Source organism: Pogona vitticeps, chromosome 4 (genome assembly GCF_051106095.1).
Source record: "Pogona vitticeps strain Pit_001003342236 chromosome 4, PviZW2.1, whole genome shotgun sequence".
NCBI classification, from domain to species: domain Eukaryota; kingdom Metazoa; phylum Chordata; class Lepidosauria; order Squamata; family Agamidae; genus Pogona; species Pogona vitticeps.
Genome location: NC_135786.1, coordinates 61,949,598 through 61,976,251, shown reverse-complemented (window position 1 = coordinate 61,976,251; position 26,654 = coordinate 61,949,598). Strand labels below are relative to the sequence as shown.

Genomic DNA, 26,654 nt, shown 5'->3' with positions numbered 1-26,654 from the left:
TGCACTCATTTCACACACTAGCAAGGTTATGCTCTAAACCCTACGAAGTAGGCTTCAGCAGTATGTGGACCGAGAACTCCCAGAACTACAAGCTGGATTTTGAAGGGGCAGAGGAAGTAGAGACCAAATTGCTAACATGCACTGGATTATGGAGAAAGCCAGAGAGTTCCAAAAAAAACAACATCTACTTCTGCATCATTGACTATACAAAAGCCTTTTACTGTGTAGACCACAGCAAACTATGGCAAGTTCTTAAAGAAATAGAAGTGCATGACCACCTCATTTGTCACCTGAAAAATCTATATGTGGGACAGGAAGCAACAGTTAGAACTGGATATGGAACAACGGATTGGTTCAAAATTGGGAAAGGAGTACGACAAGGCTGTATATTGTCTCCCTGCTTATTTAACTTATATGCAGAATACATCATGTGAAAGGCCGGATTGGATGAATCCCAAACCGGAATTAAGATTGCTGGAAGAAATATCAACAACTTCTGATAAGCAGATGAAACCACTCTGATGGCAGAAAGTGAAGAGGAATTAAAGAATGTCTTAATTAGGGTGAAAGAGGCGAGTGCAAAATTGGTCTGAAGCTCAACATCAAAAAAACTAAGATCATGGACACTGGTTCCATCACCTCTTGGCAAATAGAAGGGGAAGATATGGAGACAGTGACAGATTTTACTTTCTTGGGCTCCATGATCACTGCAGATGGTGACAGCAGCCCCGAAATGAAAAGACGGCTGCTTCTTGGGAGGAAAGCGATGACAAACCTAGACAGCATCTTAAAAAGCAGAGAGATCACCTTGCCGGCAAAGGTCCGCATAGTCAAAGCTATGGTTTTTCCAGTAGTGATATATGGAAGTGAGGGCTGGACCATAAAGAAGGCTGATCGCCGAGGAATTGTGGTGCTGGAGGAGACCCTTGAGAGTCCCCTGGACTGCTAGGAGAACAAACCTATCCATTCTGAAGGAAATCAACCCTGAGTGCTTACTGGAAGGACAGATCCTGAAGCTGAGGCTCCAATACTTCGGCCATCTCATGAGAAGAGAAGACTCCATGGAAAAGATCCTGATGTTGGGAAAGTGTGAAGGCGACAACAGAAGATGAGATGGTTGGACGGTGTCATCGAAGCAACCAACATGAATTTGACCCAACTCCAGGAGGGAGTGGAAAACATGAGGGCCTGGCGTGGTCTGGTTCATGGGATCATGAAGAGTCGGACACAACCTAACGATTAAACAACAACAAAGTCACCATGAATTCAGTAGGGTTTACATCTGAGAGATCATGTATAGTATTGCACTTCTAATATAAGTTGCTTACCTGGATTTCCTCCCCTCACCCAAGTAAGGCACACAACACTTTGTTTAGAATTAGTAAGAGACTTCCATCTCTAACCTCTTGTACATCTTTAAAGATTTGTTTATGAGCAATCATTGCTTTCAAACTTCACAATACATGGAGCTTTTTCAGATTCATTTTTCCTTTTTGTGAGTCCTACTCAAATAAAGTGTACGATAAATAGCTTACCTATGGCAGAGACAGGGTATTAGAATCCTTTATCCCATCAGTATGTTTGTAAATAGAGTACAGCACCGAATGTAGCAGCAAAACCTAAAGCATCACTAATCTGTATTATGCCCTGAATGTATATTTTAAAGGGGTGAACAAATTATAGGGCTAATTTTGTGCATCCAGGATACATTGTAGGCTGTGCTGCTCCCCAATATGAAATCCAGACATGGTCAGAAGTCTTCTTCTAGTTTCCAGACATATCTTTTGGGCTTGTAGGCAAATCAGCATATAGGGATCTAAAGCTTGTTTTGAGAGAAACTGGTTCGTCTTTGGAGATTACAGGAGTGGGCACTCTATTTTTTTGATCAAGCTATTTTTGAAGTTGCAAAGTGGTTCAAAAGGTTTATTTTTAACTCAGTAAATCAAGACTGCATACTTCTGTATTTTCCTCCCTTGATTTAAAGGGATAATTAGATGAACTAGGTGGTCTACTGAAAATTCTCTGCTGTGTTATAGTCCACATTCTTTCTGCCCTCGTAAATGACATGTGATGTAGAAAGAGCCTTAAAAGCAATGGAGCTCTTTGGAGTATAAAACTGGATACTTGAGACTACAGTCCTATTTGATTTTTTTAGCACACACAGCTAGGGTAGAGTTGCATTCCATATAATATTTGTGTATCAAAGAAAATTTAAACAAAGAAAGTTGTTAAACTTTCACATGACATATAATAAAATAGACATGTATTGTTGCGTGAATGAATAAGAAGCTATGTTTCCTAATTTGTTATGTGTTAATGTGTGTTGCTTTCTGTATGGATGCCTTTGTAGCTCAGGAAAATGTCTGTTGGAATATTGCAGCACTAGCAATAGGATTATGATGTCACTCTAAGGTCAAGTGAGTGGACTAAGGGGGCATGACTTGTTCAGTTTACATCTGCATTGCAGAAAAGTAAGGAAATAGTTGCATAGTGCAGCTGATTGATTCTAGATTCAGCAGTAAAAATTGTACATTTCACACTGACAATTGTTAGATTCTGTTTCAGTAAGTTGTAACACGTGGAGCTCTTACAACAGAAATCAGGGAATGACTGGGATGTACTAAGATTAGCTGCTGGAGATTAAAGCATTTGTCGCAAATGTGCTTTGCTAGGTCTCTGAAATACTGTACAGCCCATGGTACTGTATGGTGTAGGATAGAGCTTATAGGCAGATTGTTTTAAGAAGCATCTTAAATTTTAGGCCAAAGAAACAGTGACCACACTCTCTTCCTTTCAACTTGTCATGACAAATCATTGTCATAGATCTGCTGATGTCTGAGGTGATGCTTAAATATGAGTTACTCTTTTTTTATTCTGTTTTGTACGTATTTGGTCTCCCTCCTGCACCCTTTATAGATTGACCTTGATGATGTGGTAGCAATAAACCCTGAGCTGTTCACAACTCCGGTTGCTGTTGATGTGAAAGAGAGCTTTCCTATCCAGGAGAATGTAACTACGAAGGTAGGTGATCTTAGTGGTTGATATTGGATCATGCTGTAAAATGCCTGAAACATGATTCCAAACATGGTTCAAACTTAATGAGTGGTTTTTCAGCTTTAAAGATTTTGTTGTTTCATGCTTCTCTCTATTACCTTCATTTGTTAAATTCTTTATTCATGTGCTAGCTCTGCATAATTAGTTACAGTCCCTTAATATAAATAAGAGAAAGCAGCAACAACACATTCCTTGATTTACCGTGTTTAAAATATAGCACTGACAGTAGCTCTATTCATAAATCATCCTAGTGGTAAGTTCTACTGCACGAAATAACAGAATGACTGTATTGTACTGTAGAAGTATGGATTGCAGCTTTTCTATGCGAAGGTCTCAGTGTAAATTGCCTGCACTGAGTGGTGTCTCTCTGCTTTCAGTCTGTAGAAAGGTGAGGGAAGTGGAAGCCAGGAATTCAATTGAGTCCTTGGGGGCTATATGTGCACGGCCTGGGAGAAACAAGAATGTGAAAACGGCAATTCAGAGGAAAAGTCTGGTGATAGTTGGGACAAAGAAGAGAAATGGCAGGTTAGAGATGTAGAAAGAGCACCTTGGAAGAAGAATGGTGTCTATAGGACATAGCTTAGATCAGGAATGGGGAACCTCAGGCCCTGATGTTCAGTCCCATTTTCCTGAGGTCCAAATCGAATCCTCTGTATTTCCCAAGATGATTACACCCCCTGCCCATGACTGTATGGTGGTGTTTGGTATGTATTTTCCACTGGATGAGTCTGAAACATCTCTCCTGAAGAAAAAAAAGGGGGGTCAGGGCAAGCAAAAAAAGTGTCCTTCGGCTCCCAATGCAGTACCAGATGGTGACACCCATTGGCTAAAATTCTGTTTGTAGAGCTGCATTGTGTAAAGTTACAGTAGTGCCTCACTTGACAAAGTTAATTCGTTCCAGCGAAATCGCTGTAGAGCAAAAACGTAAAGCGAAAAAAAACCCCATTGAAATGCATTGAAAACGGTTCAGTGCGTTCCAATGGGCTGAAAACTCACCGTCCAGCGAAGATCCTCCATAGGGGTGGCCATTTTCCATGCCTGTGCAGTGAGGAATCCGTCCCTAAGCACAGCGGGGGGGGGGCATTTTCTTCAGCCAGTGGCCATTTTGAAACCTGACGATCAGCTGTTTTTGATCGGCATAAAGCGAAAATCGGTTCCCGAAGCAGGGAACCGATCATCGCAAAGCGGAAAACCCCCATTCAAACCATTGCTTTGCAATCGCAAAAACATCGTCGTGAAGCAGATTCGTCGTTAAATGGGGTAATCGTAAAGCGGGGCACTTTACGTCAGCTGGTGTGATTTTTTTGGTAAATAAAACATTTCTGATTGACCTCCCTGTCAAGGTCACAAGGTGCCCATAGAATCCTTTTTGTTGTGGGGACGCCCTTGTGGTGGGGGGAGACTTCAGTTTCGGAAACTTGCCACCAGCAGTAAAGTCATCCTATTTGTCTTACATTAAAGATGGAAGGCCACTGTCTGCAGAGAAACACACTGAAGGACAAACAAATGTAGGAATCTCTGATATTGTGAATAGCATGCATTGTTAGGTCTAGAAATATGACCAGACTAGACATAGGTACAAATTTGACATCTCTTGTTCCATTCAACTATTTGTATCTCTGTTGCGAGATCTGTTCTTGCTAGTATTTTCAGGCTAAATTGTAAGCAAATACAGGCCTATGAGGAAGAACTAGTTTTGTCCAGATCTACACCATTGGTGATCTCTTTGAGTGGTTCATTTGGGAACTGTGCATGGTAAGAAGTGGCATTTCATTGGTTGCTGCTGCTGCTGTTGTTATGGGTTTGTTTAATAGAATATTGATTATCTGTACAAGTACAGCCCTGCTGATTTGTTTTTTTCACTTTGCTGTGGTGGATATTTTACTCTAAGAAATCTCTGATTTAGATTTTTGTGAATCTACCTCAGAGGCCTGACCAGATGTTGTCGCATCATAGGGCTTGGCTGTAGAAAATGGATTTTTTGACATGCTCTGACTAAAAAGGTAGCTATCTTCTAGCCTTCCTTCCGCTGGTAGTCACAGAAGAAGGAAAGTCTCTTCTTTTACAGCGACTTGATGACATGTAACACACACAGCTTCTGTGGGCTTCTTTACAATGCTGATACACTTTATTGCACTCAACAGTATTCAGGAATCAGTAGCTACTGATCCTGACTGAAACAGCTCTAGAAATACTGTAAGTTTATGTATTACATGGTTAAAACTTTGTTGATGTTCTCGTTACTGAAACATTCTTTTCACTTCAGAGGCAAAACCGCAGGACAACGTTCTCAAAAATTCCTGCTCCAAGAGAAGGTAGAAACAAATTTGCACGGCTCCAACCTTTTGCACTAAAAATAAAGACCAGTGTTGCATCTAATTTTAGGCCATTTTGTGCTACCATGTAGCTGGTGGTATTGAATTTGTTGGTTTTTAAGTAGAAGCTGTTTTCCAATTTATATAGTGCTATTCATTTTTTCATTTCTTTCACTTATTTAAACAAAAGCCTATATCCCATCCATTTGGTCTTTACACAGAGCTGAGTTTAGCTAACAACAAAATAAAATAAATGAAAATAAATTAAATGATTGAAACACCAATATACAGTATACCCAGTTGAAATTCCTGATAGCAATGCTTAGGTTACTGAGGCAAATCTAGAAAAGTTCAGCTTCTGTTTGGAAACATGTGGAGAATTGTCAAGATTTTGTGACCTGATGGCTACTTTGAAAGGGATTTTTTTTAGAAATTCGGATATACCACTTGGTTGAATAACAAGTGTGGGTAGTTTGGAGTTTGTGGGAAATAGAATATTTGGCATCTGGAATGCCCGCCCCTCTGACTTCAGAACAGAACATTCTTAAACTGTATTTCACTGTACTTAATGCTAGCTCTGTATTTTCTGGAATTTTGCCAAAAGGGTTTCTGTAGTATTCTGTACTGTTTATTATTTGTAAAAGTAAATAAATATTATTCAGGTTAACTTTGCTGCTATAGAATTAACCACTAGTAATATTTTGTTCTGCTTTCTTAGCTCCACGATTCCAATCTAGCAAAATGTCTGTCATAACAGAATCACAGAACAGTCCTCTCGGAAATGAGATGGAAATAGAATCGCCTGCTTCTGTGCCAACACGAAGCCATTCTGCTCTTCCTGGTGAGTTAAGACAGGTGAAGTGTGATATGACGTTATAGTAATTGTACACAAGTACCTGTAAAGATGTGCTATTGTTCACTCTGCTCTAAAAGAAACTGTCAATTTACGTTTTTCTTTGAATGGCCCCAAACTTGGACTGTTTTTTCAGCAAAAGCCAAATCCTGTGCTCTAGCATTTTAATTACGAAACTGAACATTGAAATTCATTGCAATATTCAGCTGTCTGACAGCTTAGTCCTATGCTAGCATCATTTTAATTGTGGGATGCCTCCAGAATGCTGGTGGCGTGGTAGTCATTATTGTGGTAGAAGTGGCATATGATATATGGATTCATTAAAGTAAACCAGAAACCAAACAGATTTTGGTTTTGGAGGTGATCTTAAATGTGTCATTGCCACCAGCTCCAGTTTATTGATGCATATTCAGCATACTGTAGTTTAGGATCAAGCTCCTGGGGAATCTCACTAAATAAAAACAGCAGTCATAAGCATATTTCTCAACCTTTGCTTGGTTAGCTTTGCCTTGTCTGTTTTTCAACAAATATAAATTTCCCGAATGCTTTGGAGATCACAGGAGGTTGGAACACAATTGTAGGCCCAGTTTTTACCTGATTAATGATTGCTTCCCCCCCCCCCCCCGTAAACCAGCAAGTATGGATCATGCAAGACTTAATGAGAAATTAAAGTGATTTTATTATTTACAGTACATTCCAAATTTGGATTTGTCGCTATGTTCAGAAATGTGCACCTGCTGGATCAAATCTGTAGTAGAATCACATCTTAATGTTTGTTTCTTTTCTTCTGAATGAAGTGTAGTAGGACCCTTGTATCCTCAGAATCAGTATCCATGGTTTCACTTATCCAGAGTATGAAAATATTAAATGAAAGAAAATCCAGAAATATTAATTTCCATGATGTAAGTACCACAATTGGCTACTTGAAGGAACCAGAGACAATGCTATATATGTAACCAGAGACAATTATCAGCGGTTTTTCCATCTGCGGGGAAGGGGTTTGGAACTGATCCTGTGTGAATACTGTGGTCCAACATTAGTACAAACCATCCTGCTACTGTATTTCTTGTGTTTCCTTGGGTAGTGTTTAATTTTAGTTTCCTGTTCAAACAGTTGTACGTGCTCGAACTAGGAGTAGTTATTCTTCTGATAAATGTAACGTGCAACCAAATGGCAATGAAGTGACTGAAGAAACTCCACAGTCTCTCAGAATGGTTTCTGCTGCAATTCAAGGTAGAAGATGATGGATAGCTTTATTTCATGAAACTTTACAGCCATCTTTTAATTGTGTTGTATCTGACAGAAGGTTTCCTACTCCCATCCTGTTGATGGAGTTGGTGAATCAGTGGAATAGAGGATGAATGGATGAATGCTAAAACTTAATTAAGCTGGGCTTCCACTCTGCAACTAAGTTGAGATGAACTATAAACACAAATAGTGGTGGTACAAGTATGTCTCGGAATTGGTGGTGCTCTTTGTTCTTGATCAAGTAACCACAATCAGTTTCTTGGTATCTGTTTATTGATGGCAGAGTTTTAGGCCGTTTCAAACCCAAACATTTCTTTCATAGAAGTAAAACATGTTTGTGGATAGTTTTACTTAAGAGCAATAAATGAATTATTTATTTATAAATTATTAGACTGCTTTTCTGGTGAGGGGGGCAAGCATAACAGATCTATGGATGTCGGTTATTTCATTTCTATCCTATTGATAGCACACTTTTCCCTCTAGCTCGAAGGAAATCTAACATTGTGAAAGAGATGGAAAAAATGAAAAGTAAGAGGGAAGAGAAAAGAGCTCAGTTCACTGAGATAAGAAACAAGCGAGCACAGGTAAGCGATGCAATGCAAATTCTTTAAGTTCAAACTTCTGCAAGGCATCAAACTTAATAAATTAATGCTATCAAATATTTTTGATGACACCAACATTTAGAATATTAATCTATGTTGTCCATCTAATCTAGATAAAGTAAGATAAACACAATGTGCACAGCTCTTGTGTGAAGCATTTTATAAAAACAGTTGTTCCATGTTTATAATCCTAGCTTGTCCTGTGCATTATATCAGCTGCCAGAACAGTCTAAGTTCTTCCATTCATCCAAGAAGGCGGTATTATTATCTTATATAGCTTTTCTAAAGAGTAAGGCTTAAGTCCAGTTATTAGTCATAATTAAAGAAGACCTTTTGAATGTGTTGGACCTACATAAGTGTAAAATTTCATTGATATAGTGGAGCTACTATAAATAGTACTGAAGTTGGATTTGGGCAACATGAAAAGCATCAGGTTGGAACGGAAAAACCGAAGGAATCTTTTTTCTTGTATTTATATATTTTAGCCATTAGAAGTATTGAAAATTTATCTAAGAAAGATCTTATGCTTATTATTTGATCCTCACATGTTTCATACATTGTTTTTTTTTACAGATGCTTTACAATTTTATGAAGGAGAACTCCTCAATGACCTTTGTTCTCACTGCAGCAAGTCTATAAGCTATTTACTATTTTGTCTTGCAGGAATATGACACTAGTTGTCCAAACTGGGACTTTGCACGCATGGTGAAGGAATACAGAGCCACTCTAAACTGTCAGCCAATATCAATGAATGACCCTGTGAGTAAATACGTCCAACTAGGTTTATGCTGTATTCCCAAGTGCCTCCCTCATTTAATATTCAAATAAATGTTATCCTTGGTATCTGCCAGCTCTTTTTAAAGGGACAATGAATAACAACCTCTGTAAATATCTAGAACATATAAGTAGAATAAAAAATAGAGATGGGAACTTGTCACCAATTCTAAATGTATTATACTTGAATTATTCACATACAAGGAACATATAGTATAGGTAGCACTAAACAAAGATCTAGAGTAGCTCAGGTATATGAGATGGTTATTGAATAAAATCAGTGGGATGTTAACTGAACTGAATGGTTGAAGATCAAATTTTTATGTGCTGGGCAAAAAAACAGACACAGTAGCTAGTTGGAGCAAATTAATGAGATGTTGGTTCTGTGATTGTCAGGCAAACCAAGCATACAACTAGCATCTTGTTAATCAGCTTCAATTAACTATTGCGGATTCCACAATTTTGCTTGTGCATCCAGAGAAAACTAACAGTTTTGATCACTGACTGATAATATTTCTTATTAATTTAAGAAGATGATTGCTATTGGCAATTAAGTACTGTTGCAACTTTGTCCATATAACTTAAGTCATTTGAATTATGTTGTTGCTTGTTGTCAAGTCACTTCAGAATTATGGTGACTGTAGCTCCCTTTATTGAGTCAGTCCAACTCGAGTGAAATCCTCCTCTTTTTCTGCATTCAGTCTTTATCTAGAATCCACTTACTGTATTTATCTTTCTAGTAGTCCATGGCATATATACAGCTCTCCTCCAATATCCCATTTTGAATGAATTAATTGTAATCATTTTTATTCAACCAGTTTTCTTCTTTGTCTACCTTTCATGTCCATACCCAGTAACTAGGAGTACGATACAGTGGATCGTTTCAAATATTTTAATTGTTAGCCTTCCAAGTCTGGGTCTTCTACTAATTTTTTGGTTGTAGTCTCTATTTGGAGTGATGATTGAACCAAGATGCAGGAATCTTTTTCATTTGTTTATTGTCAACATTAAAGTTATGTATTTTTCCTCTAGTTATTATTTTTGTCATCTTAACATTTAGCTATAGTCTTGTTTTTGGCATTTTCTTTAGCCTGCTTCAGTAATTTTAGCTCATATACTCTGTACATCAAAGATTATTGATCCCCCCATCAATTTTTGTTTTACCTATGTCTGAATTTAAGTAGCTTTTTATATATGTTCTACATTTAGATTGAACCTAAAAAGATGTAAAATACACTCTTGCTTCTGATGCTTTTGTCATTCTGATTCTCTGAATTGTGGAGGATCCATAACTTCCAGAGTACTGTATAGGTTAGGCATCAGGATAATCAAATATTGTGGCATACTCATTTCTTTTAGAATGATCTATAGCTTTTCACAAAGGCTTTACTGTAATCTGTAAAACAAAAAATATGAATTTCTTTGGTATGTTCCAGTGGCAAAAGTATATACTGTACAGTAAGACCTCTGGTGCCATTTCTTTTCTGAATACAGTTGGAACATCTAGTATTTCTTACTTCATACATAGTAAAAATCTTCAGCATTGCTTTATTTGCATGGGAAATGAATGCAACAGCACTATAGTTTCTGCAATCTTTGACCGTTCCTTTCTTCAGAACTGCAGTGTATATTAACAGTTACAGTTTCTGTGCCATTGTTTTGTTTTCCATATTTATTGACATACTTTTGTTTAGATATTGGTAGTTTATCATTTGAAATAATTTTATTGGTATCCCATCCATTCTTCCTAATTTACTGTGTTTCCCTGAAAATAAGACAGGGTCTTATATTAATTTGTGCTCCAAAAAACGCATTGGGGCTTATTTTCAGGGGATTTTTTTTTTTTTTTTAGGTACAACAATCTACATTTATTCAAATACAGTTATGTCATGTTCTTCTGGTTGCTACACAGTGGTGAAGGGTGGGGTTTCACTTAACTAGGGCTTATTTTTGAGGTAGGGCTTATATTATAAGCGTCCTGAAAAATCATACTAGGGTTTATTTCAGGTTAGGTCTTATTTTCAGGGAAACCGGGTATTTCTCCCAGTTGTTTTGAGAGCAGTTTTAGCATCACATTTTAAACATGCAGCTTCTGTATCCGAGAATTATTTGAATGAACCCATCTTCCTTGTATCTTTTTTATAGATCTTTAGTATATTGCTTCCATCTTGTCTTTATTTCATTGTGATTCCTTTTTATTTTATCATGATTTGATAATATATTTCCTGGTTTACCTTTAAGCATTCCTAATCTAAGTTTAAATTTCTCTTAGTTTTTTTGGATATCATGCAAAAACCCTCTCTTTGTTGCTGTCCTTTTCTGTTTTTTCTGCAGTATTTACTGTGGTAGTTCTTTTGGTTGCTACATGGCAGTTTTGAAAAATTGCATTTAGGATTGTGAACCTATTTGGTCACCATTTCCTTTTGCTTCTTATCTGTCTTCAGCAATTTTAAGTGTTCCATCAGTCATCCATCAAGGTTTTTATTTTCTTTTGACTACAGAAATAATCTTTTCGTCTTCTTTCCTGGTAATGTCTCTGATTTCAGTCTTCATTTGTCTGCTTGATTGCCTACAATATATGTCTCCAATGAGCACATTGTTGGCTTCACAGAATTCCATGAATCACTCTCCTACTTCATTGCTGACTCATAGGACAAATCCTCCAATGATATTCAATTCTGGTTTGTTTTCTACTTTTGCATTCTGTTCGCTCCTGAATATCAGTGCATCCTGTTTCAGCGTGTGATCAGTTTCTTCCTGTACACTTGCATAAATGCTTCCTTGTCAGCATCTGTAGTGGAGTGTACACTTGAATGATGGTTATTTTGATAAGCTTTCCATAAAGCCATACTGATATTATCTGCCCCAACTTTTTGCTATAGCCCTAACTGCTTATGCTGCAGCATGCCTCACTATTAGATCCACACTGTTTCTTCTCAGTTTGTTATATCATGTAAGTGATGACAACATGAATTTCCTTGTGAGGGTTCAATTTTTGGCTTCTTCCTTCTTTCAAATAAATCAGGAGATTTTTGTAACTTTGAAACAGGGGTGAGGTTTAAGCGAGTATTTAACAAATAACCGGTATCAACGAAATTGTCCCATTGTTTCTCTCCTGCCGACAACGGCTCAGTCAGGGGCTTCCATTCTTCAACTAGGAAGGGGTTCCCCTCACCAGCATTCCATGGACCCGGCCAATCTGTCGAGGTGTTTAGATTCATCGCCTGTCCTGTCTCATCCAATAGGGGTATGGTGTTATCATCCCGGTTGTCGCCCCACCCGGCATTTCTGACCAATATGGGGGTCGCCCAGGGTCCTCTCTGTAGTCCTTCCTCCTCATCTCGCTCACCCTCCATTCTATTCTCTCTCTCCTTTTTCCACTCTCTCTTTCTTAGTTTCCTCTGCCATTCCCTGGCTTCAACTTCCCCCCAGTAAGAGGGTCTCGGGGGGGGGGGGGGGAAATCTCTCCTTCGCCTGTAGTCAGCCTCTTCTTTCAGGACCCTTAATTTTTCCCATGCGCTAGTCCAAGGATCCTCCATCCTGACCCATTCCCATCCTGGAGGTAACTGGCCCTCTTCCCTTTTTATCTCTGCTGCCCCTGCCTCTATCTCCCACCTTTTTCTTCCATTCTGTTCCTGCCAATCTCTCTTGAGTTCCCTCAACCGTTCACCCCCGTATCTTTCTTTCTAGTTCTCGAGTATCTCACTCGCTGCTCTGTTTTCTTAGAGGGTGAAGTAGGCAGAGTCTGCACCTATTTCTCGACAGTGTGGGGAAGGGATGACACTCCAGTGAGAGGGCTACTACTTTCGCCCCTTGTCTCACATTACTGTATACACATAGCTTGGCCTGCAGTATTACATTTGACAAAACCTTTGTTAGAGCTTAAATTCACATGTATAAAGGGCATAATCAGAGGACAATGCTGCATAAGAAGGCTGATGCCATGTGTAATAAAAATGGAAACTAATTTTGAATAGTACAACCTGTTATGCCTTTTGTTGTTTGTTTGGGTTTTGTTTGTTAACAGATGTGTAGATTAAAGAATAAAGATCTTAAGCTTCCAATCTTAATGTGGCTTGTGTTTTTCTTTTTTTAAGATAGAAGAGCACAGAATTTGTGTGTGTGTCAGGAAACGGCCCTTAAATAAACAAGGTAAGAGGATTTCTGCAGAGTTTAGGGCTTTCCCAGTTATTCTTCATGTTGGTTTCTGTAGATTCTGTAACTGCAGAAATTGTGATAATGATGCCAAGTTGCTTTAGAAAATTATTTTATGGAAAATGAAGGAGGGATAGGATACATTCAGAATGATCTGGCAAACTTTCTAGAGTTCCAGCAAGTAAAATGTGTCAGCTTCTAATTCTTAAACTTGTCATTCTAATTTTAAGTTGTTTCTTCATTTCCATTCTTCCAGACAGCATTTGACATCTTCCTGCTGCGGCTCTCTGTAATAGCCAAGTTACTCAGTTTCTGTAGGAGTACTTTTGCCTTCCTTACATGGGCTGTCATGATACAAAATGTTAGATTTCATGATGTCCTGCTTCATAGTGCACATGACTTTTCTTTTCAACAGAACTTGCAAAGAAGGAATGTGATATAATCACGGTTGTCAGCAAGAATAGCATCCTAGTGCATGAACCAAAGGTTAAGGTGGATCTGACGAAATATCTTGAAAACCAGCCTTTTCGATTTGACTTCTCATTTGATGAAAAAGCTTCTAATGAAATGGTTTATTGGTAATGTATGTCTTTCCTTCTACAGACACTGAGTAGAGACATTTGGTGCAGTAACAGCAGCCAGTAGGCGGTGAGGACAAATTTACATGTAATATGACTTGCATACAGTCCTGCCAAAAAAAAAAAAAAAAAAGACTGGTGTTTTATGCAATAGCCACCACACTTTAAAATAGAGTAGGTAAGCTCTGGAAGGGGTTAAAGATGAATTTTCTGCACCATGATTCTCTCTCATGCTGCGACCATTAAGTTGAAACTTAACTAGTTAATTAGTGCTTTAAAATATTTTATGTTCTTCAGTATTTTTCACTTGCAAGAAATACCGTCAGTCTTTTATGGAACCATCTGAGTGAGATAGGAGGGTTTTTAATAGCTCCCAAAGCAAGGGGTTAGACATACGGGTAGCTGTTATGTTTCTATTTGAAGCTGGTGGAGACATTTTCCACTGTTGTGTTAGAGAAGCCTTGGGTCTTGGTCCTTCATGTGGAGAGGGAGACCTGCAACCTCTGATGCTTCCTTGGCTGCTTTTCCATTGAGCACAGATTGCTTCCCCAATTTACAGAAGCAGCTGTTGAGATTTGACTGAGATTACTAAATTCTTCATCTTACCCTGCACTTGTAGCTATGCAGATTTTTAAACTTCCTTATCTTTGACAGTATATTTTGACAGGAGATTTAAACTGTAAATATGAAAATCTGAATTCTGTAGATGTACTTGAATCAAAATAGTCTCACATTAATTTACATTCATTTATATATGTTCTCCTTATGCTCCTCTAGGTTCACTGCTAGACCACTTGTGCAGACCATCTTTGAGGGAGGAAAGGCAACATGTTTTGCCTATGGTCAGACTGGCAGTGGAAAAACCCACGTGAGTGTCTTGTTCCTTCAGCTTTCAGACTGCAGTTTTTACTAAACTTAAAACTTGGTTGTACTGTTGCTGTTCTGGACTATAGTACCACAATTCCCTACCATTTTAGATGGGGCTAGGAGGATTTGTAGAACCCTGTCCTATGTTATCTGGATTGAGTCAACACAGTTTTTACCATTTCTGAATGTTTTCTCATCAGTACAGAAGTTAATGTTCTAACTAATATCTAACATCTACCTTGCATCTTATTTACAGTATTATGTTTTCCGTAAGAGGGCAGTGCAGGCATCACTGATCATTGCTAAAGTCAAGGCTTCAGTGCCTATTCATGTTTGTCTTTACTTCTGAGAGACAGCACACGACTCTTACATGTCCTCCTCTGCTCTTGTAGTGTGGAAGGTTTGAAAAATCTCAATTTGATCTTGCACTCTGGATTTCTAAAATATATCTATAGTAAATAGAGCTAGGGAGGGTACATCCAAGCCAGCGTTTCATAAGGTATAATTTTGAGGGTCAAGAACAAACTAACAATGACTCAGGTGTGAATATTTTTAGTTCAAAGCTATTTCCTTACTTTCTGCTGTCCCTACCCAATAGTGGCACTGTTCTAGTTGTGTTGATATGTTATTTTAAGCCCTTGTGTGTTTCAGACAATATGCAGCATTTGAATTATGATTCAGCATGAAAGGCAATGATTGAATCTGTCTGCATATTCAGAGCTGGTTTAATTACATTTTTAAATAAGACGTTTTATTGATTGTTGGTCTTGCAGGGACTAGGTTCCATTGTCATGGAAAGCCTGGTTTCCTTGTTTGAAAATAATCTGAGTGGCAGAAAGTGGCATTTTCCTGTAGTTGTCAAGCCCTTGCCTTCTAATGTATGTATTCTTTCCAGACTATGGGCGGAGACTTCTCTGGGAAAGTACAAAAGGCCTCCAAAGGAATATATGCTTTTGCATGTATGTACTATTTTCATTCAAACCTTCTTTAAAAGTTGAAAAAAATATTGGGAAGTACTCTTGTCCTAATGAAATAACTAGTTAAGTACTATGTTAATTTATAACATTCATTAGAAATGATTTGAATACAGTGATTTAAAGACATCACAAGCTGAGCAAAAGCTTGTGAAAAAGACCTGAAAAGCCCATGAATACTACTGATGAATAGCTTTTGTTTTGTGCTTTTCTTTCCCCTACTAGCACAGGATGTCTTTCTCCTTTTGAACCAGTCCCGGTACAAAACTCAGGGTTTGGAAGTTTATGTGACCTTCTTCGAAATATACAATGGAAAGGTGAGGCAGTGTGTATTGAGGGTGCTGCTGGGGAGTCAGTTTTTCGAATACATATAATGCGGTGTTAGAAGGAAATATTGAACAGACACCCCTCACTTGCATATGAGCTTAATAGTGTACTTCTTTGATCCTGACCACTTAGTAAATGGAACTTGGCCTTGGACACACAGTTTTGTCACAATTTGCCCCCAGCCATATATGTTTCACAACCAGTGGGGTAAATCTCTGCATGGCTCAAATGTAATGCACTCTTGTTGCTTAACAAGCTTTATGGTAAAGACCTTCGGGGTGCTTTTTTGAAGCAACCTATATAAAAGTTATTGATTTAAAACGTGACAGTTCTAGTACTAGCTCTTTCTGCAACTGTTAATTCTTAATCTAGTTGTTTGACCTCTTGAACAAAAAAGCAAAGCTGAGAGTGTTGGAGGATGGCAAACAGCAGATCCAGGTGGTTGGCCTGCAAGAAATACAAGTGAATTGTGCTGAGGACGTCATCCGGATGATTGAAATAGGTAGTGCCTGCAGGTATGTTGCTTTCTCTATCATGATTTTGGCGTATGGCTCACAGCATGCAACATCTGGCATTTTCTCAAGACCCTTGTAGCGGATTAGGGAGAAATGACACTTAGTGATGTATAATCTGCCTCATAGACAGAGGGGGAGCTACCCATAACCTTTAGTCTCTCAAAGGTAATATGTAGCCAGGTGGAGTCATGCTAGAGGGACTTAACTTTTTAAAAAAAAACTGATAAGGAAATTGAAAGGCTCTGTGTGTCTATACCAAACTTGTTAGCTGGGCCTGTACAATACAGTGGACCCTTGACTTACAGACAGCTCCACCTGCGGAGTTTTCAACTTACAGACTTCTTCAGCCGCAAAATTTCACTTTGACTTGTGGCCGGAGAATTGACCTATGGACCAGAAGAGGGAGGCGGGGAAAGCGGCAAATTCAAATTTGGTGGTTTCCCCGCCTCCCCCTTCTGGTTCGTAGGCCACCGATTGTGCCTCCGGAGGCCTTACAGGGCTTCCCCGCCACCATGGGAGGCATCTCGGAGGTCCCCCCTGCCACCGATTGTGCTTCGGAGGCACAATCGGTGGCAAGGGGGACCTCTGGAGGCCTTCCAGGGCTTCTCCACCGCCATGGGAGGCCTCTCGGAGGTCGTCCGCCGCCACCGGCTTTCCCAGGGTACACCGGGCCTATTGGGAGGGCTTCCCCTGGTAGGCCCAGTCTACTCACCGGGAAAGCCTGGTAGACGACCTCCGAGAGGCCTCCCATGGCAGCGGAGAAGCCCTCGGAGGGCTTCGGCAGTGGTGACGTCAGCAGCCGGGGCCCCCCGTGAGGCCTCTGGCAGCGGCAGGAAAGCCCTCGGAGGGCTTCGGCAGTGGCGATGGCGGTGGTGAGGGACCCCTTCAGACCGGTAAGGTGCTGCTTTTTGCATTTATTTTCCTTTTTTGGTCGTGGGGGGTATTTTTTCTTTGGCCGGTTACAGATTAATATGTTTTCAGTGCATTCCTATGGGAAATGGACCTCGACCTATGGACTTTTCGATCTGTGGCCACCATTCCAATACAGATTAATTTCGTAAGTTGAGGGTCCACTGTATTTGGAATGTTGGCCATTTTATTTTATATTGCTTTTGTTGTTACAAAAATCAATTACAGCAGGAAACAGAGTGATGGGTAGATATAGAGTGGTGGGGAGATTTATGGGGGACCATGAAGAAATTCAATTATTCAGGCCATGGAAGCATCAGATATGGAACACTTAAGAGCCTTTGACAAATGTTATAAAGATTGATGTCTGTCTTGATGCATTAACTTTTACACTCCGACTTGTAAATGGAAGTGTTAATTGGAAGATAAGATGGGACGTAATAGACTGCAAATGCTATTTTGGGGGAGGCCAAGAAAATGTAGAGTTTTTGTTGGAGTCATATATGTTTATATTCAGGGTTTAGTCATTTTATTTGTCACATGGTAAGTCAGGAACCAGGTGGGTTAGAGAGATGAGCCCTGCTCTGGAGTTATGTACAAAAGGAAACTAATGTGATTCTTCCTCCCTCTGTCAGGTTAGAGTCTAAAGTGTGCAACCCTTCCTGTGTGTCGGGTGGGCTGTTTGAATTTAGGACACACCTCTAGCAGAGAGGCCAAGCAAGCCTCTCACCTTGCTTCAGATAAGTTGATGGGCAGTGGAGGCTTATTTTGTGTCCCCCTCACCCTCGTTAGCTTACAGCTAGAAATCAAAGCAGGTTTTCCCTAACCACTGGCTTCACTTGAGATGTAGCATGAGGTGAATAGTAGCACACTGTCTTGTGGGGAATTTTGTTGTCAACATTTGATGGCAACAATTTTTGGTTGACCAATATGTTAAGCCCTAATTTGTGGGCTCCTTTTAATTCATGATCCAGTGAATAATTCTATTATCTTTGCAGGACCTCTGGGCATACATTTGCGAATTCTAGCTCTTCACGCTCCCATGCTTGCTTTCAAATTATTCTGCGCAGAAAAGGAAAACTTCATGGCAAGTTCTCCTTGGTGGACTTAGCTGGGAATGAAAGAGGCGCTGATACATCTAGTGCAGATCGGCAAACACGGATGGAAGCAGCAGAAATAAACAAAAGCTTGCTGGCACTGAAGGTATGTATGTATGTATGTATGTATGTATGTATGTATGTATGTATGTATTCATTCATTCATTCATTCATTCATTCATTCATTCATTCATTATTGCATTTATTGCATTTATTGCATTTATTGCATTTATGCCCCGCCCATCTAGTCAATTGACTACTCTACAGAGTAGAGTCTAAGTGGCACAGATGTCAAGTTTGTGGAGTGCCTGACGAGATAATGTCTTGTTGACACACAGATTGGATTAAATCAGACCTATGTTGCTGCCTGCATCTCTAGCACTGGCTGCTGCTCAAGCTCTGTAGAACTAAACAACTGAACTTCACATTTAGTGTGGGAGGTAGCGAAATAGCACTGCCACATTGTAACTGAACTTGAGGCATAGTTGCTGAAATACTTAACTGATGTACAGTAGTAGGTCATAGATTATGACGTTGTGATCTAGGCTGCTATCATATTTCTGCTGACATAAAAAGCACTTCATTGTGCGTAGGTACTGTATGTTGTTATTTCTATCCTGTACTGTTTCAGTGTAGACTGTTCTGTATTCTAAGAATCTAATGGTCTCAAGGACCGCTTTAAAGGGGAGGTGGTAATTATTTTTTGCTAAATCCCAGAATTCCAAACCTAGCTTAATATTAAAATCTGGGTGTGTTGAAACTTTTCTCAAAGGTGAAGAACATAGGATATCCAATATATTATAAAATGTCTCTGTGTGCGTGTTAAAAAAGGATTTAGGCATCCTTATTTATAATATTTCTGAAGTTTTAGAACATCTCCCCCCCCCCCCAGATAGTTCTATAATTATGAAGGTACTAAATTCAGCTTTCTTAAATTAAATGGCAGATGGGCCATCTTGTAACAAGCATCTTGTAGATCTTTCTAGTTCTGATTTCCACAAATGTTCAACTTGATTAAAGTGTTTGTTTCCACAAGGAAGCCATCTTCAGAGTGGCTTACAAAAGACAAGAAATAATTCATCCCTCATACTTAAAATGTGAATAAATTAGAATGTCCCGTTGGCACTCAAGTAAGTATAATGAGTATGGCTTATTTATGTCTGGGCAGATGTTAATTAATGGCGACACCGCCCAGTTTTGATGTCTGTACCTAATGGTGACATGCGGTGATGGATATTCAGAATGGCTTCCTCAGAATTTTGGTCTTAAAGCAGAGCAAGAAGATCTAACCACCATGTTACTCCTAGACTCTTCTGAATACTAATTGAGAAGGATAGAAGCATTAGGAGATTAGCTTTGCATGCTTGCCAACATCTAAAGCATTTTTCAAGCAAAGCCCTGAGACCTGGAAGCTTCCTGGGCAGAAAGGCTGTGTGGTAGCTAATAGAGCCTAATACTTTACCTCGTGTAACTTTTCAGTGCAGTCCTAACTTCATGATTACTTCTTGTGCTTTCCTATAGTTAAGTTTAGTATGACAGCCTAAGGTTATAACTAAACTATGTGGAGATTACCTTTCTCTCCCTGTCCCTCAGGAATGTATCCGTGCCCTAGGGCAGAATAAACAACATACACCTTTTCGGGAGAGCAAACTTACTCAGGTGCTGAGGGATTCCTTCATTGGAGCAAATTCCAGAACTTGTATGGTAAGTTAAAGAGCTAGCTAGCTTATAACAGTTAAGATAGGAATTTGCTGAGGTTACTGTTTAATCCTATCATGGTTAATCTTGATAATACAGTCGTGTGGAAAACAAAGTACACCCTCTTTGAATTCTGAGGTTTTACATATCAGGACATAATAAAAATCACCTGGTCCTTAGCAGGTCTGAAAATTAGGAAAATACAAACTCAGATGAACAGCAATACATGATACATTATACCATGTCATTATTTATTTAACAAAAATAAAGCCAAAATGGAGAAGCCATGTGTGAAAAACTAAGTACACCTTATGATTCAATAGCTTGTAGAACAGCCTTTAGCAGCAATAACTGCATGACTTTATCAGTCTCACACATTGTTATGGAGGAATTTCGGCTCATTCTTCTTTACAATGTTGCTTCAGTTCATTGAAATTTGTGGGTATTTATTTATGCACAGCTTTCTTAAGGTCCCGCCAGCATTTCAATTGGGTTGAAGTCTGGATTTTGACTGGGCCATTGTAACATCTTGATTCTTTTCTTTTCAACCCTTTTGTTGTAGATTTGTTGAGAATTTTGGTTACATGTATTCTCAGGACATAAGCAGAGTTAGGAGATATCAGTTTGCAAAGACACTACAACACTGAGAGAGTAAAATACCAACTTAGTCTATTATATATGGAGAGAATAGACAGTCATCTGGCAACATAGCATGACATGGTACAACACATAGCATAGAAATAAGTGATCCGACTTGCAGCAGATAAGATGTCCCCTTTACACATGACTTGTATACATTCTTGGGACCAATCAGAAAATACATTACTTTATTTTTCTACTTACATAAGATTCAATCAATCAATGTTTATAGTGGTGCCTCGCTAGACAGTTACCCCGCATGACAGTTTTTTCGCTTGACATTGACTTTTTGCAATCGCGATGGTGATTCGCAAAACAGTGATTCCTATGGGGGAATTTCACTAGACAATGTTTGGTCCCTGCTTCACAAACCGATTTTCGCTAGACGACACTTTTGACAGCTCCCTCCGTGCTCGCAAAAGAGGTGTTTTCGGGATCTAAGCTTCGCAAGACAGCAATTTAAACAGCTGATCAGCGGTTCGCAAAGCGGCTTTCCTATGGCCGATCTTCACTAGACAATGACGATTCTTCCCCATTGGAACACATTAAACAGGTTTCAATGCATTCCAATAGGGAAAGGCTTTTCGCTAGACAATGATTTCGCTAAACAGCTATTTCAGTGGAATGGATTATCATCGTCTAGAGAGGCACCACTGTATTTGCATCAGCCATATGCCATAGCAAAGTAAGTATAAAACCTACAAAGATACAGAATCAACGCATCTGAGTCAAAATAACATGAATAGATATGCAACATAAGATTACATCATGTACAACAGCTGTACAACATCAAGTCCTTAACCTTGGTACCCACACCTGAATACACTCAGTACATGATTCAGGTAAAATCAGCCATTTTACTTTCAACTATACAACATTTATATTTAATACATTTTGAGATCAAAATCTCAAGATTTGCTGGTGTGGTTGGGATCGTTGTCTTGTTGCATGACTCAGTTTCGGCCAAGCTTTAGCTGTCAGACAGATGACCTCACATTTGACTCTAAAATACTTTGGTTTACAGAGGAGTTCATGGTTGACTCAATGACTGCAAGGTGCTCAGCTCCTGTGGCTCCAAAACAAACTCAAATCATCACCCCTCCACCTCAGTGCTTGATAGTTGGTATGAGATGTTTGTGCTGATATGCTGTGGGTTTTTTGCCAAACGTGGCGCTGTACATTATGGACAAACATCTTCACTTTGGTCTTGTGTGTCCAAAGGACATTGTTCCAGAAGTATTGTGGTTTGTCTAGATGCAACTTTGCAAACTGTGCTCTCTTTTTAGAGAGAAGAGTCTTTCTTCTGATAACCCTTCTGAACAAACTGTACTTGTTCAGTCATTTTCTAGTTTTACTGTCATTCATTTTAACATTTAACGTGCTAATAGAGGCCTGTAGAGTCTGAGATGAAACTCTTGGGTTTTTTGCAATTTCTCTGAGCATTGTATGGCCTGACCTTTGGGTGAATTTGCTTGGGTGTCCATTCCTGTGAAAATTGGCAACTGTCTTAAATGTTTTCCACTTGTGACTTATCTTCCTCACTGTAGAATGAGGGATTTAAAATTATTTGGAAATGGCCTTATAGCCCTTCCCAGATTGATGGACAGCAACCCTTCCCAGATTGATGGACAGCAATAATTGGTTCTCTGTGATCATTACTGATGTATTTCCTTCTTTGCATTGTGTTAATACACTTGAATGCTCCAGTCGAGCAAACTGGATTGGATTTGTATTTTGATATCTGGCATTAGACAGAGATACTAGAAATAGTGCCCTTAGATCTCTTCTTGCTGAGTTAGGATATAAGCTTGAGCACACCTGATGGCAAGAAGTTTAAGATGTGTTGTTCTTAAGTCCTGTTAAGCAGAGCTGGCAGAAATACAGGAAGACTAGGTGGAAGTGACTATAGTAGCACAGAAAGCAAGGTCTGGGTTATATAGACTGCTATTTTTTTGCATACTTTCAGATTGCAATGATCTCCCCAGGCATGAATTCCTGTGAATATACCCTAAACACTCTGCGTTATGCTGATAGGTGAGTGATTGCAAAAGTTGCCTGTAACATTTTGGTAAACTGACTATAAAAGGGAAATTCGAATATATCTGTAAAAAGCAAGAAGAAAAGCAGCTGTGTAAGTTTTCTATTTATAAATGGCCTTAGCCTTGAAAAACATTTGCACCATGATAACTGATGCAAAGAATTGAATGGAGTTTTCTTTTGCATGTTCAAAAGGCAGGCTGGAACTGTTCGCAGACAATGTTTTACCCTTGCTTAGAGCAAGGGTCTCCAAACTACGGGTCACTTCTGGCCTGCCTTGCCTTTTTTATCCGGCCTGGCTAATTCCGCAGGCTCAGGTCCATTCCCTTCAGCCCGTGTGTGCGTACGTATGTGTGTATGTTTATTTGGCCCTCAAAAATGTGTAAAATATATGATGTGGCCCACATGCTGAAAAGTTTGGAGACCCCTGGCTTAGAGTATGTCTCAGGTACAGGCTGACGTCCTGTCATGTGAAACTGTGCCAGTGGAAGCACGCTAGGCATTATATCCAGACAGTCAACATTGCTTAATTTGATTGTGCAATCAGTTGTGTGCACCCCATTACAACCATTGTGTGACACACATGCAGAAACAAATTGTGCAGCTTATATACCTCCCCATAATGCTTAAAGCACTATGTGGCAGAACAAATTGGTGTGTTCATATATAACTGAGTGAGAAACAAACAGGCTGAGGCAGACATTGATTAAACACTCCTCAGCTTTCATGTGTTTAATATTACCAAGTGTATAATTATGGCAGTTTTCATGTCAACTCTCTTTGCTCTGTTTTCAGAGTAAAAGAACTCCCTCACAATGGAACAGCCAGAGAAACACAAAACTGTATGGAAATTGAGAATGAAGAGCTGGAGATCAGTGAGGAAGAATCAGACCACCTTCGTGAGGTACACATCTAGGTAGCTAGGGACCACCTTTTGGGAGAAGCAGAATTTCGTGTGTTTGTGCTAACACCTTCCCTTGTAAACAACAGCTTTCTGAAGATGAGTTGTCTCCTCATCTGTCCAGTTTTCGTGAAGCTGTCACTCGGATTAGGGAGCTTGAGGAGAAGGCAATAGAGGAACTTAAGGAAGTCAGGGAGGTATGTCTTCATGGGTGATGTATTAAACTTACATATTGCGTTCTGTTTACTGATGTGGGTTGTATTAGTGAGAAATTATAACTATGTTGCAAATAAGAAGATAGCTGCTTATGGCTCTTTATTAACACTTGCCATAGTTCAGGATTTAGTTTCCTGCAGTTTTTTTGGACCAAATGTTAACAATCGTTTCAGTCATATGATGCATGTGTGAAAGCCACTTTATAGGAAAAGTACACCCAGTTCCTTAACTCTCCTTACTTCTGCATTCAGAAAATGAATGATTGTAACTATCTGCTGGACATTGCGGAACAACCAGAATATGACTTGGAGGCATTTGTGTACCAAGCCCAGTGCTTCATAAATGAAGGATCCAAAAGTTTCCTCAGTCTGAAAGGTACATAGGGGGCTGCATTTGTGAACTTGGTACGGAAGATATTCCAGATGTCAAAGTGCTAGCTGATCCTAGGGGGATGGCCTTTCTGTTTTGTTGTGAATGTTCTGAAGCACTTTTTCCAATCACATATTTAAACACCATATAGGGATTATGGAATTGCTATGCAGAAGCTATACAATTTATATTATCTCCAAAGTTGGGGAAGGATGGGGTGACATCTTGGGCTTTGCAGTGAATAATGATGTGTGCTGGATGTATTCGTTTTTTAGTAGATAGTGCCAGTTACACTTGTGGTGGTACTATGCAAACTAACAAATGAATCTCCACGCTGCCAGGACTGTGGAAACTTTACTTATGTGTAGGATAGCTTCCTTAAACCAGCTTAGTAGCATTGTCAATCTCCCATTTTTATCTTGTTCTACCCAGTTAATGCTACTACTGCCCCAACTTGCCAGTAATTTACTTCTCTCAGTAGAATCCTTTATGTCACAAAGTCACTTTTCTTCTCATAGCAGTGGATTAAAGAACTACCCTATGTCTTTATGTTTCTGTCTTCTAGTTTTTCTCCACTGACAATTCTAATGTGTTTGTGAGACTCTGTAAGAACACTTCATACTGTCCATTCCACTCTAGCAAAAAGACAGAAATAAGACGCTGGGTGCTTTTAACTCCGTATATATTCCAGATATCTTGGGTTCTTACTTTCTCTATTTTTGTGTTTTACATCATCATGTTATGTGCACCTCAAGCTAACTTCTATGTTTTGCTCTTTCTCTTCCCTACACAGACACACTGGAAGAATTGACCCTTGCTATGCAGGTGGAAGAGCAGGCCAGCAAACACCTAAATAAGAGGCAACTTTAACATCCACCCAATTGTTAAATGAATGTTTCTTCTCTCCAGTTGTCTGTCACTTCTTTGGTTTGGTGTTGTATTTTACATGCAAATGCAAGGTTCAGCCTATCTGATTTGAGAGAGTTTTTTTTCCTTGCTGGTGATACTTTCCTTGAAGCAGGCAAGAGATAGTGCTCTTCCACAATGTGGTATCTCTGTCCCTTTCTTGGTACTGAAAGTTACAGAGAAGAAGGTGATTTAATATCACTTGGTAAGCATGTGTATATTTCTAGTGTATATAAAATTTCTGGCAAAATATGCTTTGAATGTTACCAGAGTGTAATCCAGTGACTCAAACTGGATTTGCTATTTTGTAAACTTTTAAATAGGGAAGGAGTAGCTAAAATTTAAATAAATGTTTCTGAATTCATTGTTTTGTCTTACAAGGGCACTGAAGTTTTTCGTGCAAGTCTGTACATTATCGGCTGTTCTGATGGTAATTTAGTTGTGGAGGTGTGAAGAACATAGTAGGATGAGTACTCCCTGTGCAAAGAGATCTAGTAGAACATTTATTAGCTAGAAATATTTACACAGGGAGGTGTGTAAATATTTCTAGCTAATAAATGGTAGCACTCTTCTGGCCAGCAGAACAAGTTTACTTATCTTCCAGCCTACCTATGGCATGAGGAAGCCTAGAAACCTTCCATTTCTTTCTGTTTCCAAATTACAATTTCTTAGCAGCTTCTCTTAAGTAGTTCTTGCTTTGACTTTTGTGTTCCCTTCACCCAGCTCACTGTTACAAAGGTTTTAAAAGAGCAGGCTGGTCCTCCTCTAAGCAATCTCCTGTTAGTTATAAAAGAAGGCAGAGAGAACATCCTTCTTTCCTTCTCAGTGTCAGCATCCTTCTTGGAATTCCTTTACCAATAAAACATCTTGCCAGATACTATGCATGCTTTAACAGACAGCGTAGTCTTGTGCAACAGTGCATGTTGGGATGGGCAAGTGCACATGTTGTTCAGTGTAGTCTTTGTGCTAACTCACAGGACAGAGGAATGAACACATTTGCAGAACACCCTTCCCAACCCTCATGCCCACCAAATTACTTGGACTATGTGTCCAAAATCAGCAAATTCTAGACACTGACACTGTAGAATCAATTTTCAATGCAACCTAGCAACATAGATTTAACTGCCCTTCTCTTTCCACAGGCAAATAAGGTCTCTGTGCAGGTTTGTTGTTCCACTAGCATGCCAGTACAGATGAGGGAGGTGAGCTGTTCACTCTCCTGACATGCTCCCTGGAGTTCTACCTCCCCTACATTGGAATGTGTTAGTTATTTCCCCTCCAGTTTTAACACAGGAAGAGAACTCTGGCAGGGCTTAGGAGGTAGGGTTTTTTATCTACAGACTCTTTGTCTGCCACCTCTGCATAAATTTCTTTTGTTGACTTCTGGTGCACATCCAGGAATGCAAGTAGAAACTTGTTAATGAGTGATCATTGCCTCTCTAATTTATACAATTAAACTTATACTGGTATAAATCTACAGAAGGATTTTGGTGACTGGATTTAATCATGGAATAGCATCCTCAGTTGCTTTATATAATTTTTTTTCAAGTCTCTATACAACACTAAATAGCCACTAAGTATTTCAGTGTCAGAGTTTTGTGTGAAATGCAATTTTTTTTT

The 26,654-nt window shown here is 39.3% G+C and overlaps 1 protein-coding gene across 1 annotated transcript in view; it reads left to right on the top strand.

Moving 5' to 3' along the window:
* The window catches only part of KIF2C (kinesin family member 2C), a 28,560-nt gene extending 3,162 nt beyond the window's left edge, over positions 1 to 25,398 (top strand). Inside the window, exons 3-21 of the mRNA XM_020783268.3 lie at positions 2,917 to 3,021; positions 5,321 to 5,369; positions 6,088 to 6,210; positions 7,336 to 7,455; positions 7,954 to 8,054; positions 8,736 to 8,831; positions 12,944 to 12,998; positions 13,417 to 13,579; positions 14,357 to 14,447; positions 15,342 to 15,405; positions 15,646 to 15,737; positions 16,120 to 16,262; positions 18,170 to 18,374; positions 19,862 to 19,972; positions 22,572 to 22,639; positions 23,438 to 23,546; positions 23,633 to 23,740; positions 24,011 to 24,134; positions 24,922 to 25,398. Coding sequence (XP_020638927.3) covers positions 2,917 to 3,021; positions 5,321 to 5,369; positions 6,088 to 6,210; positions 7,336 to 7,455; positions 7,954 to 8,054; positions 8,736 to 8,831; positions 12,944 to 12,998; positions 13,417 to 13,579; positions 14,357 to 14,447; positions 15,342 to 15,405; positions 15,646 to 15,737; positions 16,120 to 16,262; positions 18,170 to 18,374; positions 19,862 to 19,972; positions 22,572 to 22,639; positions 23,438 to 23,546; positions 23,633 to 23,740; positions 24,011 to 24,134; positions 24,922 to 24,998 — 2,004 coding nt within the window. The 3' untranslated portion in view covers positions 24,999 to 25,398. The remainder of the gene's footprint in view (positions 1 to 2,916; positions 3,022 to 5,320; positions 5,370 to 6,087; positions 6,211 to 7,335; positions 7,456 to 7,953; positions 8,055 to 8,735; positions 8,832 to 12,943; positions 12,999 to 13,416; positions 13,580 to 14,356; positions 14,448 to 15,341; positions 15,406 to 15,645; positions 15,738 to 16,119; positions 16,263 to 18,169; positions 18,375 to 19,861; positions 19,973 to 22,571; positions 22,640 to 23,437; positions 23,547 to 23,632; positions 23,741 to 24,010; positions 24,135 to 24,921) is intronic.
* Positions 25,399 to 26,654: the final 1,256 nt, after the last annotated feature.